Consider the following 19,657-nt stretch of genomic DNA (forward strand, 5'->3'; position numbering starts at 1 on the left):
AGTTAGGTTGAGGCTAAACTCAATCAAGGTGGGCCTTCATCCAGTATGACAAGAGTCTTTATAAGCAGAAGAAGTTTGGACACAGTTGGAAGAGACAAGGGGACAGACAGCCAAGTGGTGGGGATAGAGATTGAGTTATGGATGCTGGCAAGCCACCGCCAGAACACTACAGACTTCACAGTGTGTGAGACCCTGCCAACACCTTGGTTTTGGACTTCTGGTCTCAAAAATTATGAGTCAATTAATTCCAGCCAGTCTGTGGCATTTGATGTAACAGCCCTGGCAAATGAAGATAGCCTTGAAAGTGGAAGTCTTGGAGCCCCTGAAGGGTCTGCGGCTGTAGGGAAATCTGGGGACCCCTCATATTTCTGCACATAGTAGGAGGATGAGCCCAAGGCCAAGGTGAAAAGTGGGGTATGGCCCTCTATCTGAGTGGTATGGGCTTGGTTCAGGATGTTTAACCATTTCTCAAACAGAGTTGAAGAGCTCTCCCTTCCTGGGGACTCTACCCAGCCTGGTATCCCCTCCTCTCCAACACTTCCATGCCCACCCTCAGTCACCAATAAAGCATTGAAAGTGAAAGCCTGTCTTCAAACTACAGATCCCTGAAATGAATAAAGTGTGTATTCAGATTGGAAAGAGGCAGAGGAGGAAATTAATACAGGGCAATCAACCCTGAGATTTACCTTTGTTAAATATTAACCTACCAGAGGCGGGGCAAGATGGCAGACTGGTGAGCTGTATGTTTTAGTTACTCCTCCAGGAAAGTAGGTAGAAAGCCAGGAACTGCGTGGACTGGACACCACAGAGCAATCTGACTTTGGGCATACTTCATACAACACTCATGAAAACGTGGAACTGCTGAGATCAGCGAAATCTGTAAGTTTTTGCGGCCAGGAGACCCGCACCCCTCCCTGCCAGGCTCAGTCCCGTGGAAGGAGGGGCTGTCAGCTCCGGGAAGGAGAAGGGAGAACTGCAGTGGCAGCCCTTATCGGAAACTCATTCTGCTAATCCAAACTCCAACCATAGATAGACGGAGACCAGACACCAGAGAATCTGAGAGCAGCCAGCCCAGCAGAGAGGAGACAGGCATAGAAAAAAAACAACACGAAAAACTCCAAAATAAAAGCGGAGGATTTTTGGAGTTCTGGTGAACATAGAAAGGGGAAGGGCAGAGCTCAGGCCCTGAGGCGCATAGGCAAATACCAAAGAAAAGCTGATCTCTCTGCCCTGTGGACCTTTCCTTAATGGCCCTGGTTGCTTTGTCTCTTAGCATTTCAGTAACCCATTAGATCTTGGAGGAGGGCCCATTTTTTTTTTTAATCCTTTTTTCTTTTTCTAAAACAAGTACTCTAAGAAGCCCAATACAGAAAGCTTCAAAGACTTGCAATTTGGGCAGGTCAAGTCAAGAGCAGAACTAAGAGAGCTCTGAGACAAAAGGCAATAATCCAGTGGCTGAGAAAATTCACTAAACACCACAACTTCCCAAGAAAAGGGGGGTGTCCACTCACAGCCATCATCCTGGTGGACAGGAAACACTCCTGCCCGTCGCCAGCCCCATAGCCCAGAGCTGCCCCAGACAACCCAGTGTGATGGAAGTGCTTCAAATAACAGGCACACACCACAAAACTGGGCATGGACATTAGCCTTCCCTGCAACCTCAGCTGATTGTCCCAGAGTTGGGAAGGTGGAGCAGTGTGAATTAACAAAGCCCCATTCAGCCATAATTTCAGCAGACTGGGAGCCTCCCTACACAGCCCAGCAGCCCAGAACTGCCCTGGGGGGACGGCACTCACTTGTGACATAGCACAGTCATCCCTCAACAGAGGACCAGGGGTGCACGGCCTGGAAGAGGGGCCCACTTGCAAGTCTCAGGAGCCATACGCCAATACCAAGGACTTGTGGGTCAGTGGCAGAGACAAACTGTGGCAAAACTGAACTGAAGGATTAGACTATTGCAGCAGCCTTAAAACTCTAGGATCACCAGGGAGATTTGATTGTTAGAGCCACCCCCCCCCCCCTCCCTGACTGCCCAGAAACATGCCCCATATACAGGGCAGGCAACACCAACTACACACGCAAGCTTGGTACACCAATTGGACCCCACAAGACTCAGTCCCCCACTCACCAAAAAGGCTAAGCAGGGGAGAACTGGCTTGTGGAGAACAGGTGGCTCGTGGACGCCACCTGCTGGTTAGTTAGACAAAGTGTACTCCACGAAGCTGTAGATCTGATAAATTAGAGATAAGGACTTCAATTGGTCTACAAATCCTAAAAGAACCCTATCAAGTTCAGCAAATGCCACGAGGCCAAAAACAACAGAAAATTATAAAGCATATGAAAAAACCAGACGATATGGATAACCCAAGCCCAAGCACCCAAATCAAAAGATCAGAAGAGACACAGCACCTAGAGCAGCTACTCAAAGAACTAAAGATGAACAATGAGACCATAGTACGGGAGACAAAGGAAATCAAGAAGACCCTAGAAGAGCATAAAGAAGACATTGCAAGACTAAATAAAAAAATGGATGATCTTATGGAAATTAAAGAAATTGTTGACCAAATTAAAAAGATTCTGAACACTCATAGTACAAGACTAGAGGAAGTTGAACAACGAATCAGTGACCTCGAAGATGACAGAATGGAAAATGAAAGCATAAAAGAAAGAATGGGGAAAAAAAATGAAAAAATCGAAATGGACCTCAGGGATATGATACATAATATGAAACGTCCAAATATAAGACTCATTGGTGTCCCAGAAGGGGAAGAAAAGGGTAAAGGTCTAGGAAGAGTATTCAAAGAAATTGTTGGGGAAAACTTCCCAAATCTTCTAAACAACATAAATACACAAATCATAAATGCTCAGCGAACCCCAAATAGAATAAATCCAAATAAACCCACTCCGAGACATATCCTGATCACACTGTCAAACACAGAAGAGAAGGAGCAAGTTCTGAAAGCAGCAAGAGAAAAGCAATTCACCACATACAAAGGAAACAGCATAAGACTAAGTAGTGACTACTCAGCAGCCACCATGGAGGCGAGAAGGCAGTGGCACGATATATTTAAAATTCTCAGTGAGAAAAATTTTCAGCCAAGAATACTTTATCCAGCAAAGCTCTCCTTCAAATTTGAGGGAGAGCTTAAATTTTTCACAGACAAACAAATGCTGAGAGAATTTGCTAACAAGAGACCTGCCCTACTGGAGATACTAAAGGGAGCCCTACAGACAGAGAAACAAAGAAAGGACAGAGAGACTTGGAGAAAGGTTCAGTACTGAAGAGATTCGGTATGGGTACAATAAAGGATATTAATAGACAGAGGGGAAAAATATGACAAACATAAACCAAAGGATAAGATGGCTGATTCAAGAAATGCCTTCACGGTTATAACGTTGAATGTAAATGGATTAAACTCCCCAATTAAAAGATATAGATTCGCAGAATGGATCAAAAAAAATGAACCATCAATATGTTGCATACAAGAGACTCATCTTAGACACAGGGACACAAAGAAACTGAAAGTGAAAGGATGGAAAAAAATATTTCATGCAAGCTACAGCCAAAAGAAAGCAGGTGTAGCAATATTAATCTCAGATAAAATAGACTTCAAATGCAGGGATGTTTTGAGAGACAAAGAAGGCCACTACATACTAATAAAAAGGGCAATTCAGCAAGAAGAAATAACAATCGTAAATGTCTATGCACCCAATCAAGGTACCACAAAATACATGAGAGAAACACTGGCAAAACTAAAGGAAGCAATTGATGCTTCCACAATAATTGTGGGAGACTTCAACACATCACTCTGTCCTATAGATAGATCAACCAGACAGAAGACCAATAAGGAAATTGAAAACCTAAACAATCTGATAAATTAACAGACATATACAGGACATTACATCCCAAATCACCAGGATACACATACTTTTCTAGTGCTCATGGAACTTTCTCCAGAATAGATCATATGCTGGGACATAAAACAAGCCTCAATAAATTTAAAAAGATCAAAATTATTCAAAGCACATTCTCTGACCACAATGGAATACAATTAGAAGTCAATAACCATCAGAGACTTAGAAAATTCACAAATACCTGGAGGTTAAACAACACACTCCTAAACAATCAGTGGGTTAAAGAAGAAATAGCAAGAGAAATTGCTAAATATGTAGAGACAAATGAAAATGAGAACACAACATACCAAAACCTATGGGATGCAGCAAAAGCAGTGCTAAGGGGGAAATTTATAGCACTAAACGCATATATTAAAAAGGAAGAAAGAGCCAAAATCAAAGAACTAATGGATCAACTGAAGAAGCTAGAAAGTGAACAGCAAACCAATCCTAAACCAAGTACAAGAAAAGAAATAACAAGGATTAAAGCAGAAATAAATGACATAGAGAACAAAAAAACAATAGAGAGGATAAGTATCACCAAAAGTTGGTTCTTTGAGAAGATCAACAAGATTGACAAGCCCCTAGCTAGACTGACAAAATCAAAAAGAGAGAAGACCCATAGAAACAAAATAATGAATGAAAAAGGTGACATAACTGCAGATCCTGAAGAAATTAAAAAAATTATAAGAGGATACTATGAACAACTGTATGGCAACAAACTGGATAATGTAGAGGAAATGGACAATTTCCTGGAAACATATGAACAACCTAGACTGACCAGAGAAGAAATAGAACACCTCAACCAACCCATCACAAGCAAAGAGATCCAATCAGTCATCAAAAATCTTCCCACAAATAAATGCCCAGGGCCAGATGGCTTCACAGGGGAATTCTACCAAACTTTCCAGAAAGAACTGACACCAATCTTACTCAAACTCTTTCAAAACATTGAAGAAAATGGAACACTACCTAACTCATTCTGTGAAGCTAACATCAATCTAATACCAAAACCAGGCAAAGATGCTACAAAAAAGGAAAACTACCGGCCAATCTCCCTAATGAATATAGATGCAAAAATCCTCAACAAAATACTTGCAAATCGAATCCAAAGACACATTAAAAAAATCATACACCATGACCAAGTGGGGTTTATTCCAGGCATGCAAGGATGGTTCAACATAAGAAAATCAATCAATGTATTACAACACATCAACAAGTCAAAAGGGAAAAATCAATTGATCATCTCAATAGATGCTGAAAAAGTATTTGACAAAATCCAACATCCCTTTTTGATAAAAACACTTCAGAAGGTAGGAATTGAAGGAAACTTCCTCAACATGATAAAGAGCATATATGAAAAACCCACAGCCAGCATAGTACTCAATGGTGAGAGACTGAAAGCCTTCCCTCTAAGATCAGGAACAAGAGAAGGATGCCCGCTGTCACCACTGTTATTCAACATTGTGCTGGAAGTGCTAGCCAGGGCAATCCGGCAAGACAAAGAAATAAAAGGCATCCAAATTGGAAAAGAAGAAGTAAAACTGTCATTGTTTGCAGATGATATGATCTTATATCTGGAAAACCCTGAGAAATCGACGATACAGCTACTAGAGCTAATAAACAAATTTAGCAAAGTAGCGGGATACAAGGTTAATGCACATAAGTCAGTAATGTTTCTATATGCTAGAAATGAACAAACTGAAGAGACACTCAAGAAAAGGATACCATTTTCAATAGCAACTAAAAAAATCAAGTACCTAGGAATAAACTTAACCAAAGATGTAAAAGACCTATACAAAGAAAACTACATAACTCTACTAAAAGAAATAGAAGGGGACCTTAAAAGATGGAAAAATATTCCATGTTCATGGATAGGAAGACTAAATGTCATTAAGATGTCAATTCTACCCAAACTCATCTACAGATTCAATGCAATCCCAATCAAAATTCCAACAACCTACTTTGCAGACTTGGAAAAGCTAGTTATCAAATTTATTTGGAAAGGGAAGATGCCTCGAATTGCTAAAGACATTCTAAAAAAGAAAAATGAAGTGGGAGGACTTACACTCCCTGACTTTGAAGCTTATTATAAAGCCACAGTTGCCGAAACAGCATGGTACTGGCACAAAGATAGACATATAGATCAATGGAATCGAATTGAGAATTCGGAGATAAACCCTCAGATCTATGGCCGACTGATCTTTGATAAGGCCCCCAAAGTCACTGAACTGAGTCATAATGGTCTTTTCAACAAATGGGGCTGGGAGAGTTGGATATCCATATCCAAAAGAATGAAAGAGGACCCCTACCTCACCCCCTACACAAAAATTAACTCAAAATGGACCAAAGATCTCAATATAAAAGAAAGTACCATAAAACTCCTAGAAGATAATGTAGGAAAACATCTTCAAGACCTTGTATTAGGCGGCCACTTCCTAGACTTTACACCCAAAGCACAAGCAACAAAAGAGAAAATAGATAAATGGGAACTCCTCAAGCTTAGAAGTTTCTGCACCTCAAAGGAATTTCTCAAAAAGGTAAAGAGGCAGCCAACTCAATGGGAAAAAATTTTTGGAAACCATGTATCTGACAGAAGACTGATATCTTGCATATATAAAGAAATCCTACAACTCAATGACAATAGTACAGTCGGCCCAATTATAAAATGGGCAAAAGATATGAAAAGACAGTTCTCTGAAGAGGAAATACAAATGGCCAAGAAACACATGAAAAAATGTTCAGCTTCACTAGCTATTAGAGAGATGCAAATTAAGACCACAATGAGATACCATCTAACACCGGTTAGAATGGCTGCCATTAAACAAACAGGAAACTACAAATGCTGGAGGGGATGTGGAGGAATTGGAATTCTTATTCATTGTTGGTGGGACTGTATAATGGTTCAGCCACTCTGGAAGTCAGTCTGGCAGTTCCTTAGAAAACTAGATAAAGAGTTACCATTCGATCCAGCGATTGCACTTCTCAGTATATACCCGGAAGATCAGAAAGCAGTGACACGAACAGATATCTGCACGCCAATGTTCATAGCAGCATTATTCACAATTGCCAAGAGACGGAAACAACCCAAATGTCCTTCAACAGATGAGTGGATAAATAAAATGTGGTATATACACACGATGGAATACTACGCGGCAGTAAGAAGGAACGATCTCGTGAAACATATGACAACATGGATGAACCTTGAAGACATAATGCTGAGTGAAATAAGCCAGGCACAAAAAGAGAAATATTATATGCTACCACTAATGTGAACTTTGAAAAATGTAAAACAAATGGTTTATAATGTAGAATGTAGGAGAAGTAGCAATAGAGAGCAATTAAGGAAGGGGGAACAATAATCCAAGAAGAACAGATAAGCTATTTAACGTTCTGGGGATGCCCAGGAATGACTATGGTCTGTTAATTTCTGATGGATATAGTAGGAGCAAGTTCACAGAAATGTTGCTATATTAGGTAACTCTCTTGGGGTAAAGTAGGAACCTGTTGGAAGTTAAGCAGTTATCTTAGGTTAGTTGTCTTTTTCTTACACCCTTGTTATGGTCTCTTTGAAATGTTCTTTTATTGTATGTTTGTTTTCTTTTTAACTTTTTTTTTCATACAGTTGATTTAAAAAAGAAGGGAAAGTTAAAAAAAAAAAAAAAAACAAGGAAAAAAAAAAGATGTAGTGCCCCCTTGAGGAGCCTATGGAGAATGCAGGGGTATTCGCCTACCCCACCTCCATGGTTGCTCACATGACCACAGACATAGGGGACTGGTGGTTTGATGGGTTGAGCCCTCTACCACAGGTTTTACCCTTGGGAAGACGGTTGCTGCAAAGGAGAGGCTAGGCCTCCCTATGATTGTGCCTAAGGGCCTCCTCCCGAATGCCTCTTTGTTGCTCAGATGTGGCCCTGTCTCTCTAGCTAAGCCAACTTGAAAGGTGAAATCACTGCCCTCCCCCCTACGTGGGATCAGACACCCAGGGGAGTGAATCTCCCTGGCAACGTGGAATACGACTCCCGGGGAGGAATGTAGACCTGGCATCGTGGGACGGAGAACATCTTCTTGACCAAAAGGGGGATATGAAAGGAAATGAAATAAGCTTCAGTGGCAGAGAGAATCCAAAAGGAGCCGAGACGTCACTCTGGTGGGCACTCTTATGCACACTTTAGACAACCCTTTTTAGGTTCTAAAGAATTGGGGTAGCTGGTGGTGGATACCTGAAACTATCAAACTACAACCCAGAACCCATGAATCTCGAAGACAGTTGTATAAAAATGTAGCTTATGAGGGGTGACAATGGGATTGGGAAAGCCATAAGGACCACACTCCACTTTGTCTAGTTTATGGATGGATGAGTAGAAAAATAGGGGAAGGAAACAAACAGACAAAGGTACCCAGTGTTCTTTTTTACTTCAATTGCTCTTTTTCACTCTAATTATTATTCTTGTTATTTTTGTGTGTGTGCTAATGAAGGTGCCAGGGATTGATTTCGGTGATGAATGTACCACTATGTAATGGTACTGTAAACAATCGAAAGTATGATTTGTTTTGTATGACTGCATGGTATGTGAATATATCTCAATAAAATGAAGATAAAAAAAAATAACGCAATAATAAACTAATGATGCTACATTAAGTCTATGGGGGCAAAGGAAAGATGTGATACACGTGTGCCTATGTGTGTGTGTGTGCACACATGTGCCTGTGTGTGTAAAACTGGAAAGAGCCAAACCATGGGACAGTCTGCACATTATGGTCATGTACTTGTATAATAATTGTAATGCATTGTGTTCATAATGGTATCTGTGGGAAGTTCTCAAAGGGATTCCCCTTTCATTTTGTAAAGTCAAGTTTAAATTTTTTTATTTTAATTTACATGTAATATAGTATTTGGAACACGAAAAACATTTTGAGGCTTCCTTTTTTATTTAATTAGAACTATAAATCTAAAATTCAAACATTTGTTATTTTAAAATATATTTTATTGTTGAGTTTTAGTCAACCTAACACTCTTCAAAAAATTTAATAGTCTTTCAAAAAGTTCGTGAAAAGCTGTTCTGAATGGAAAATTACTATAGCCTTCACATTTATCAAAGTTAACCAATTCTGTATTAAAGTAAAGTTTTTAAGTCCAATAAATCGCTAATGAATAAAAGAAGTTGTATGCAGTCCTTTCCGAACTTACTTAAGGGGAAAAAATGTTTTTAATAAAAATCAGAATAATTTATCTTTAGGAAAAACTAATATATGAAAGGTAGGTTAGAATTCTAAAAATTCATGCCCTAAAGTATTAAAGAGTGATCAAAAATCACAGGAAAAATCGTAGTTACACTCTGGAGAGGACTCTGAACGTCAAACCCTGTCTCCCTACTTTTCCTGTGTCCAGAGATTTAGTCCTTGAGTTTGCCTGAGGATAAACCTCCTATGGTCTAACTAAGAACAACTAAGTGTTCTAACCCATCCATCCTTCCTACTCTTTCCACAGCCTCTCCCTTAGTTGATGTCTAGTTAAGCAACCACTCTCCTATACTTTCCATCACTGTTTCTTCCAGAGGCAAAAAGTGATTATGCTTACAGTTACTTATGTTAAGATGCTGAAAAGACATCAATGCCAAAGAAAAGAGGCCAAAATTCACTTCCTCCTTCCACAAGCCATCCTCACACTGTTTGTTTGAGCAACAAGCTTTGGAAATTGCTGTAGACTGAAATGGTTTACCTACCAAATCAACAGCTTTTGGAATGGGTGGAGTACATTTTATAACAAACACAACCTTATGGAATTTAAATTGAAATTACTTTCATGCTTGGAAATATTTCAGTAACCTCATTAAAAAGCCAGCTGAGAGAATGCTGGGATGACCTGTGGGTCAGCGGTCCCTTATCTGTTCTCTTAAAAAGCATCACTACATGTTGGGGAAAAAACAGGTTTGAAAATCACTGCCAGCCTTACCCATTGGGGTGGCCTCCAGAGTTCATGATTTTCTCTTTGAGACATCTCCTTTGGCTGGCAAGTTAGTGGGGCTTTTGAAAACAAATGCAAATATTCAGACACCTTTGCAGTTAAGTAAATTCTAAAATCCCTTAAATTGGGGGCTGGGATGGGGAGTGGGAGTATCTTACATTTACCACCATGGTTTGATTTGGGTGCCTGCCTCTAGGCTCCACTAAGAAAAATCTTAAAGTTTCCTTTGTCTACCTGTTAGTGTGGCATATTAAAGCATCTAAGGGGGAAAAATAACTTGATTAATACCTTAATGTTTAACAAAGACCTAGGGCATGTCTTTTGATACTTTTCTGTTTCTTCTTTAGAGGATTTTGGCTAATTTACCAAATGGTCTAAGAATAAATGTATTTCTTTGTAAAATAAGCAGAAGCCAAAGTAAACTGGATTTTCAAGTAGTTTTTGTTTAGTTTTTGTTTGTTTGCTCATTTAATTAAAGGGACCTTATCTTGCTAGAACAAGGCAAGGCAATAGCATACGGTCTATAAGAATTTTAACTGACACTTAAAGAATTTAAAGTGGACCTGTTAGAAACAAGCATTATACCAAAAAAATGCTCACCTGGTTCTAGAGGAGAAAAGAATTTATTTACAATCTTGCAAGATAAGGCGCACAGCCAGAAACCTGGTGGGCTGGCACATGGGAGGAAGAAAATGGAGCTCTTTTAATCTCCTATTCCTAATGCGCAAGTCCCTCCCACTTCCCCATTGGCTGGGTACTGCAGAGGTTACAGCCCATCCGAGATAACTAACTAGCCCATCTTTGAGATTTTAGTTTGTACAGCCTATCCGAGAGAGCCAGCTAGCTTATTATTCAGATTTTGAATTATACAGTCTATCCGAGAGAGTTCATTCAGTTTAAATTTCCTGCTGGAAGTTCCCACCTCTGATTTTATCTCATAGCTCTTTTTACATTCCAATAACTATGGTTACTTTTCCATATAAGGAGCTGGCACAGATTCTCTCTTTCTTCCCTTTACCACAGGGCCTGTTTAAGCTGATTCTGCCCCCATTTTCCCTATCCCATGCTGTCTCTATGTGAAAGCTAAACTTATCCCTTTCTTACAGGACCCAATGCCTTAATATGCAAAAATTAGTACTAAACATCGTCATTCTTATATAAAACACATCCACGCTTTTCAGTCTCTGCCTTCTATTTCTAGAAACAAAATCACAAACTCTGGACTAACCTAGCACCCAGCATTCAAGAACATTTGAAGTAGTTAAACTGGCATTGTGCTTGAGGAATTTTCTCATTTCTCTTTCACAATTAGGTAAGACAGCTTGAAGCCAGGTGCTAGGCTAAACTCCCACCTATCTCCAAGCTGAGATAGAGTGGCTATCTGCCTTGATGTTAAGATTTCAAAGACATGGCTGCAAGGCCATTAAGAAACACATACATGGGTTGTAATGCTGCCAAGGGAACTATTGAGCTTTTAAAAAGATTTACATACTACTCAAGGGGACAAAGAAAGAATTTACAATGACAAGTTTTCTAAGGGAAATGCTCTAAGAAAAGGGTGGAGGGAGTCACTTTCTTGTTTGGCCAAAGGAAAAATTCAATTTTATTTTTATTTAATTTTACAGTAAATCCTTCCAAAAAGTTACAGACAAATGTGCAGGGCACCTTTAGACTCCACCAGACAGCAGTATAGAACTAATCCTTTTCTTTTTTACACAATATCCCTTAGTTTCATTCCTCTCCCTAATTTAATTTACAAGTTTTGTGTGGTCTCAAACAACATACCAACAGAATCTACTAGACAATGGAAAATAACACAATCATTTTAAAGAATACCAATTTAAAAAGAAAAAAACAAAACACTGATAACAACCTAGTAAAGTGTAATGACTTGCCCTGGCACTTTAGGCACAGGTTTGTAGCTATTTTATTGTTACCAGATTCCCTCATATTTTGGCTAAAATGTAAGAGATTAAGAATTCCAAATTTTTTGATTATGCACAACATGGGGAACTCTGTTACACTGCTGGTGGAAATATGACATGGTTCAAAAACTCTAGGAAACTTTTGAAAAGTTTTATCGATTTAAGTGAGTCAGTGATGGATATCTACCCTGTTTCACTAGAATATTTTCTAGAAAATAATTTCTGTTAATATAAATTTCATGTTATATTAACATGAAAATAATTGCGGTTGTAAGTACTCTATATACATTGACTCACTTAATGTTTACACATCTTAACTCATTTAATCCTCACAACTTCCCATGGAGGTAGGCTTCAACATAGTCCTTATCGTCATCAACATCATGATCGTCAACATCATCATCGTCATCATCTTCTTCTTCTTCGTTGCTATGCTATGAAGTATTTGCAAATGCTACGTTATTATCATCATCATCTGGGTTCCTTGCTCAGCGGCCAATGAAAGTCATAATGAACTGTCTGAAGAGGAAAAGAGGGTTTATTTAAAGGGGCGGGAGGATAGGAAGATTTCCTAAACCACCCTCCCCAAAGTGAATTTTCAGTTGGCTTTTATACCCATCAGAGACAGAGAGAGATAATCATCTTAGTTAACAGGTATGGAGAATTTCAGTAGTTTATCCTACTTTCCTTCAGGCCCTTCAGGAAAGGTGCCTCCCAGTCTAGGAAGACAGATAAGAGGCTTGTTAATATCTGGGGGGTTTGGGATAGTTGATTAAAGCTTTTTCAGCTCTGGGTACAGACTTCACATTTACATATTACTCCTTTGTGAGACTAAGAGCTCTCATCATAGCCCACTTCCAACTTTGAAGTTTACATTTTAAGGCTACTTTACAATGTCCTGCTTGCTTATAGTTTCAAGATTATATTTTAAAAAAATCGCTGTTATATCATTAGTAATAAATAGTAGTTAAAGGTGAGGAAACTGAGGCCCACACAGATAAAATGAATTGTTCAAGGTCAGGACTAGGCAGTGACAGAGCAGGGAGTCAAATCCAGATGGTTTACTTTTAGAGACCATGCTCTTAGCTTGGTGTGTGGGTCTGTTAAATATTAAATGTTGGAATTTTAAAAGATCACAAATATCTACCAGAAAGGGAAAAGCAAACTTAATGATGAAAGTCTAGATTTTCATTTAAAATCACAGACAAGAATACTTTTGATCAATTTTGTTTATAATTATTTTGGAGGCAAAAATACAAACTTCAAACTATCCAATCATCCATCTGGCAACAACAAAAGAGTCAACAACAAAAATTACCACCAAAATAGGTTAAGAAAATTGTCTAATTAAAAAACAAACAAACAGAAAAAACTAACCATGCACCATAACCACTGAAGCTTAAAATGTGTGCAAGCAGAAATTTCTCCGCTGCATATGTACCCTGCAGGCATGCATACAAATGTTCTCCCATTCATATGCATAAAAGTCTTCAAAGAACAAGCATTATTTGTAATAGCCCAAACGTGAATTTGTCCAAGTGTGAACAATTCAATGGTTTCGATAGTTATTATACAAACAAACAAACGGGCTGAGTTTTGCACAGATCCTGTTAACAAAAGATGCTAGAGGTAAACTTTTATGATTTTATTATCTGAAGTTCAAGGGAAGGAAAAATAATCTATGGCGAAGGAGTTAACAATAACAGTTATTTCTGGGTGAGTGGAGTGATTTTAAGGGCTGTAAGGTATTTTAGGCAGTTCTTAAGGTGTTTAATACAATGTGTAGTTCTCCTTCAGAGTAATTTTGTTGTGGAATAAATTGCTCTTCAAAATTAAGTGCTTTTTTACCCAGAAAGGTCTTTCAAGCATATGATCTCTATTTCTTATATTTATGATACCCGTGCCTGAGTTTTAACGTTTGAGGCATAGCTTTTAAAAATCGTGGAATTTAGCTCTTGAAAAGTTGATTTTCATACACAGAAGTTCTGTTGTGTCATATTGACAAAAAGATAACGCTTTTTAGAGGAGTAGACTGTTAGTTTTATCCTTTAATTTATACGCAGATCTCATGAGGTTTGGGGTTAAATTTTTATTGCGATTTCATAAAATTAACCAGATTGGGTGACAGTGGTTTGTTCCCCTGATAACCAAATAACTCAGTTTCTTAACTTTCTATTCCTACTTTTTAGTTCATAAACTTAAAAGTTAGGCTTTTAAAAATTATTGGAGATAATTTTCTGAGAAAGGTAAAACCATGACTCTATTATAGGTATAAAAAGGAACACGACTTAAAGATTTTACTTTATCAGATGGATGTTATAATTGGTTCACCGGAAAGGACAAGGAGCAGGTTTACGTGGATTAAAAAAAAAAAATGATTTGAGTTGAAATTAAATTACCGATGGAGAAAAAACTTGTTTTTCCAAAGCCGGAAAGGGAGTCAATGAAAACATCATGCAAAACAAGAGTTTACATATCCATCAGTAATCGACAATTTACCGGGAGGTGCAAACTAACTCAAAGGGCAGGCTAGAATTAGATGTCGGGAAGGAAGTTAGTTAAAAGATTATGGTTTTCCCTCAACGCGCAACATTTTTTTCTGTAGCATAATTTTTGAAAGTGTTTTTTGAATAAAAAGTGGTATGGTATAATTTCCTATCAAGTTAGTGCAAAATACAGTTAAAAAAACACAAAAACTTAAACATAGGTTGAATCACTTCAGACTGCCCTGATTCTTTCCTAAACTTTACACACTTTATATTGAAATTAAAGTCAAAGATGAAAAAAAAATAGCAAAATTGAGACGAATAGTCTTTTTCAGAAAGACTAGAGAAATCAACACTGAAAACAAACGAAAGAGGAAGTGCCGGCTGTAAATCACGGTAAAAGGGAGAGTGGGTGAGTCTACAAGACAATGTTACCTGATGGCCATGCAGGCTTGACGGGTTGCTGTAGCTCTCCTGTTGCAGCAGCAAGCGGGCTGTGTTAATGGGCTGCAAGCAGCTTAGCTGGTCCTCCATTCGTAAATGTGTGGCCTTGGCACAGCTGTAGGTGTATAACTTGTGGGCCACATGCACCTGGTTACTCACTGTTGAAACCGAGCCTGTGGGAATCGTACCCTTAGGACGAGGTCGGTACTTATAGTCTGGGTATTTCGCTCTGTGCCTGGCCTGCAGTCTCTGGGCCTCCTCGAAGAATGGCCGTTTTTCGCCATCTGTAAGCATTTTCCACTGGTATCCCAGTCGTTTGCTGATCTCAGAGTTGTGCATCTGGGGATTCTCTAGAGCAATCTTGCGCCTCTGGTCGCGAGACCACACCATGAAGGCATTCATGGGTCGCTTGACGCGGTCTCGGCTGCTCTCTCTACCATACTGATAATCTGAGGCAGAATTGTCGTTCCCGGGTAGTGAAAAGCTTTCCCCGAAGGTGAGCAAATTTTGTTGTTGTGCCGCTGGACTGTGGTCGCCCTTCAATACTCTAAACATAGCGGAAACATATGGTGCACCCGTGGGGGGAAAAAGGTGGGGCAGTGAAGAGAAGGGAGAAGAAAGATTCGAAGGTGTGAGAGTTCAGAAAGTTATTTTACCATTCAAAAGTTATTTCTACCGGAAATACTCTTCTTACGGTAACTCTTTAATGAAATAGTCATTTCTCCGCCTCCAACATTTCACCCCTTATTAACCCCGCCCCCGGCGGTATTCCATTCCCTCTAAACGTCTTATGGGTCCTCAGCAAAATATCCTAACACAATAATGGCACACTGCTTCTGTGACCTACTTACAATCCGCCGCGCTGCAGACCCCAGCCCTCTCCTTAAATTTCCCAAATGAACTTTATTGCGAATTAAATTATTTTGTCTCTTTGGATCCAAGAAGGAAGGCACAGGAAAGAACTGTTAACGCATTTTAAAATTTTATGAATATATGTGAATTTTATCTTTAAAAAAACAGACTTACAGGGAAAAAGTTCTAAAATTGATCATCGAGCTGCATGCACAGCTATATGATGATACTGTGAGATACTTCAGATGATTTGTATGGTGTGTGACTGTATCTCAATAAAATTGCGTTTTTAAAAAACAAGCTTAAAAGATTATTTCATTCTGTTAGCATTCACACACATACACACACACAGAATTTGAAAGTGAATTTATAGCAGTCATTGTTTTGTAGCTATTCATTCCCAGTCAGATAAATAAAAATTCTATGCCAGTTTTCCACTGAGGAAATAATTGAGATTTCCATTCTGTTATTCTATCCTAATTATTAGAGTTCAGAATATCCATGCATACTTACAGGTTCCTACTGGACAATTTCTGGAATAACTAGCATTAGATGTTTGAAGTATTGTTCCATTAAAAAGAAGAAGAGATAACTTTAGTCCTCAAACAGTTGCAAGAAGTTTTAAGATATTACTAAAATGAGACTAAACCTTTTCTGTAAAGTGCAGAGGGCTATCCTTTTTAAGTCCTCTTCTTCACTTCCACATAACTAATGTTATGGAAGCAATGCTTTACAAATCTAAACTCAATTTCTGTTTGTATATAATTAATTACAGGCCCCAAAGTTACATCTTCTGCATTATACTCCAACTTGACTTGAAATAAGAGAACACCTCCCCCAAATAAATCATGAAGGCACACTTGGAAAGTAGGATATTAAAGATCTTTGCTGAAATAAAGCAGAGGAGACCTCCCCCAAACAAATCTTAAAATCATATGTGCAAAATGTGGAGTAACAACTACAGGCTATTCAAGACACAGCCTATTAAAACCAAGAATAAAGTCTCACCAAGGCAGAATAATAACCATGCCAAGATTCCTTAGTAAAATAAAAATGTTTTAAACTTCTCTGTATATGCAAATAATCCACAAAACTGAATGTGGTTTATTCAGTAAGTGTATTACATTAACATTAGAAATCCCCCTCAACATTTATTGAATCAAAAGATGACTATGAATCCATTAATTTGTATCCTCATCATCTCATAAAGTTTAGTATTCAAGAAACATATGAAGTTGGAATATATTGATACTTGGCTCAATTTAAAATATGTATCTTCTTTTAGAACCCAAAGTATAACTTATAGTCACACAAAAAGAGATTTTCTGAAAACAGAAATTATTTAATACCCGAGAAAATAACACCACCATTTCAAAGTTTAAAATACAAATGTCAAGAAGGGGCACAGGCTAACACACTTATGAATCTTGGAAACATTATGCTAAGCGAAAGAAGACAGATGCCCAAAGGCTCCATATTGTATGGTTCCATTTATATGAAACATACAGAATAGAAAAATCCAAAAAAGACAGAGAGCCAATTAGTGGTTGAACAAGAGCCAAGGAACGGCGGAAACGGTGAGTGATTAGTTAATGGATACCAGGGTTTCTTTTTGGCATGATAAAAATGTTTTGAAAGTACAGAAAAGTGATGATTGTAGTACACTCTCTCTGTACTAAATCCACTGAACTGTATATTTTACAATGGTCTAATGGTATGTTGTGTGAGTTTTGCCTCAATTTTTAAAAGCCTAATGTTGAAAAAATGAAATGCCATTTGGTTTTAGGTTTAAAGATAATACAGCTTCCACATCTGTGCCATCCCGAGACCTTCCAGGACGTGGGCATGCTGCTGCTGTGGCCCCGCGATGCCCTCCGGACCCCAGGTCCTGGCTGGAGCCTGGCCACATGCTGGAGCCACCCCTGTCCCCAGCCTACTGGCACGCCCATGTCTGCAGTGACCCTCGCCACTTCCTATACCTGTGCGCACACCTGGACTGCACTCCCGACATCTGGACGCTTCCTGACTGGAATGACTGGCTCATGCCCTCGGTGAGACCCGGCAGCCATGGCTTCGACATGGACTTCTTCCTGTGCTGCCTGCTGGAGGCACCATCCATCTGCCCGGACTTGACTGAGGTGGTAGACTGCCAGTGGTCATCTCCATTGGAGGCAACTGAAAATTTCATAGCAAAAGAAATTTGGTTGGCACCCACACAGTTCTATGAAATAAGAAGACTCAAAAACTTTGCCTCTCTTTCTGAATTGCACAAATTTTGTTTGGATCGTGCAACAGAGGAGAGGAAAAGATGGCTGCCGATCACACTGTTAACGGCTAATGGGATGTTCCAGCTTTACCAGGTGATGAGCTGTACTTGGAAGATTTAGACTATTTAGAAAAACATTTATCCAGTGCAAAAAAGATTAAAGAAATCCTGAAAGAAGGCAAGAAATTTCACCGACTAGTGATGCACGATCGCCATCTTTATAGTATTTACGTGACTGTTGAGTCAAAGGATAAACAAGTTTATCTTAAGTCGTATGTCATGGGTAAGAGCCATACGTAGAGGCTGCTTGTTTGCGAACTGGTATATTTGAAGTAGCCCTAATGAATAACGAGAGTTGACCAGACTTGTTTGAAACCGAAGGAGCTTCATGCCTATGAAAGTTATAGCACAACCTTTCTTACTTTAAGTGAATGATTGTGCTCTCTTGCTTATTTTATTCTTTACACCTTTCAGTATGCCACCAATATAAAGTATTAATGCCCTTGTTACAATTTCACAGTGGTTCCCACTTTTATATTGTTTTACTGTCTCAAAAGTTCAAATAAGATGTCCTGCTGTCTTTGCTTTTCTAACTATCCAGAGTATTAGCACTTTCCCTGATGTGCTTAGCAGGTTGATCCATGAATCTCACAGACTTTCTGCTGGAATTAATTTAAGGGTGCCATGATTAGGTGGTAAAAAGGACTTGAAACAACCTTCAAGCAATAATGTCATTTTCTTGCTATATCTTTAGCTATGATGGTTAAAATATAGTTCTGTTTAAAACCAAATAGCAATATCCGTTCCCCAGATTGAAATATATTTTAGTTAAAATTTTAATGAAATATGAAGCTACTTATCAATTTAACAAAAACCATAAATATTTTTACTCTGAATGCAAAGAATTTAGAGAAATGTAGTCATCATTTAAAGGTGTTTAATGATACTTATTTTCAGTATAATATAATATGGGAAAGTTTTCACCTTTTAAAAGAGGAATAATGTTTGTTGATTAAAGGTGGGAAATGATGAGTAAGACACCTATTTCAAGATCTTTGACTATATTGTATATTATACAATGAATTTCATTTTTCAAGAAATGTCTTAGTTTCTTATCTATAAAATAGTGATAATGATAAAGTGAAATAAAGCTAAAAAACACATATGTATGTATGTATATGCTTATCATCTATATGTCTACATATATGTATATATACACGCACACACATATATATATCAGATATATGTTTTTATACAAAGAAAAATATATATGTTTGTGCATATATTCCAAATGTCTTATCAGCTAATCTTGATACTTACTACATCTATATTTTTCATCATGTCTTTTTCCCTCCTTCAAAAATATATTTAAAAGATGTAGTAAGGCAACATTAAAGTTTAGGATGATTTAAAATTTAATTTTAATGAATACCTAACTTCTCTTTGGGACTTTGGAGTCAAATATTTTTTGTTTTTTTATTTTTTTCCTTTTTAAATCTTTCCAGATTCCTAGAACAACTATGGCCTTAAACCAAATTCAAAGAACTACAAATGGAAGATGATTTTAATAGTTTAGGTACAAATTTACGCACAGTTATTAAATTACTATACTATACTGTTCCAAGGATTTACTCAAATAAATAACATAGACACTGATTCATTTGGACATCATCAATTTCATTGGCATCTCCTTCCTGAGGGTTGCTTAATTAATCAACACACAACAACACAACAATAAACAAAATCTACCTGAAAACAAACTGAAACATTACATATGCATATCTACTATATTTCGTTTGCAACTTCAAAATAATTCTTCTTG

The 19,657-nt window shown here is 38.2% G+C and overlaps 2 protein-coding genes and 1 pseudogene across 2 annotated transcripts in view; 2 read left to right on the top strand and 1 right to left on the bottom strand.

The window, feature by feature from the left end:
* The window catches only part of LOC119525811 (glycogenin-2-like), a 50,372-nt gene extending 38,145 nt beyond the window's left edge, over positions 1-12,227 (top strand). The window contains 1 exon segment of the mRNA XM_037824591.1: positions 12,139-12,227. Coding sequence (XP_037680519.1) covers positions 12,139-12,227 — 89 coding nt within the window.
* Positions 12,228-12,275: 48 nt separating this feature from the next.
* On the bottom strand, positions 12,276-15,272 carry SRY (sex determining region Y). Its single transcript, XM_037824592.1, has 2 exons — positions 14,701-15,272; positions 12,276-12,306 (listed from the first exon to the last, which is right to left on the bottom strand). The coding sequence occupies exons 1-2, from the start codon at positions 15,270-15,272 to the stop codon at positions 12,276-12,278; spliced, it is 603 nt and encodes a 200-aa protein (XP_037680520.1).
* Positions 15,273-15,777: 505 nt separating this feature from the next.
* LOC119525813 lies at positions 15,778-18,955 on the top strand (annotated as a pseudogene).
* Positions 18,956-19,657: the final 702 nt, after the last annotated feature.

This window comes from Choloepus didactylus, assembly GCF_015220235.1.
Source record: "Choloepus didactylus isolate mChoDid1 chromosome X unlocalized genomic scaffold, mChoDid1.pri SUPER_X_unloc1, whole genome shotgun sequence".
Taxonomy (NCBI): Eukaryota; Metazoa; Chordata; class Mammalia; order Pilosa; family Megalonychidae; genus Choloepus; species Choloepus didactylus.

Coding starts and splice junctions, on each gene's coding strand:
- SRY (XM_037824592.1), bottom strand. CDS start 15,272: ATGTTTAGAGTATTGAAGGGCGACCACAGTCCAGCGGCACAACAACAA. Junction 12,307..14,700: donor CATGGCCATCAGGTAACATT/GTCTTGTAGACT, acceptor TTTCCTCTTCAG/ACAGTTCATTATGACTTTCA.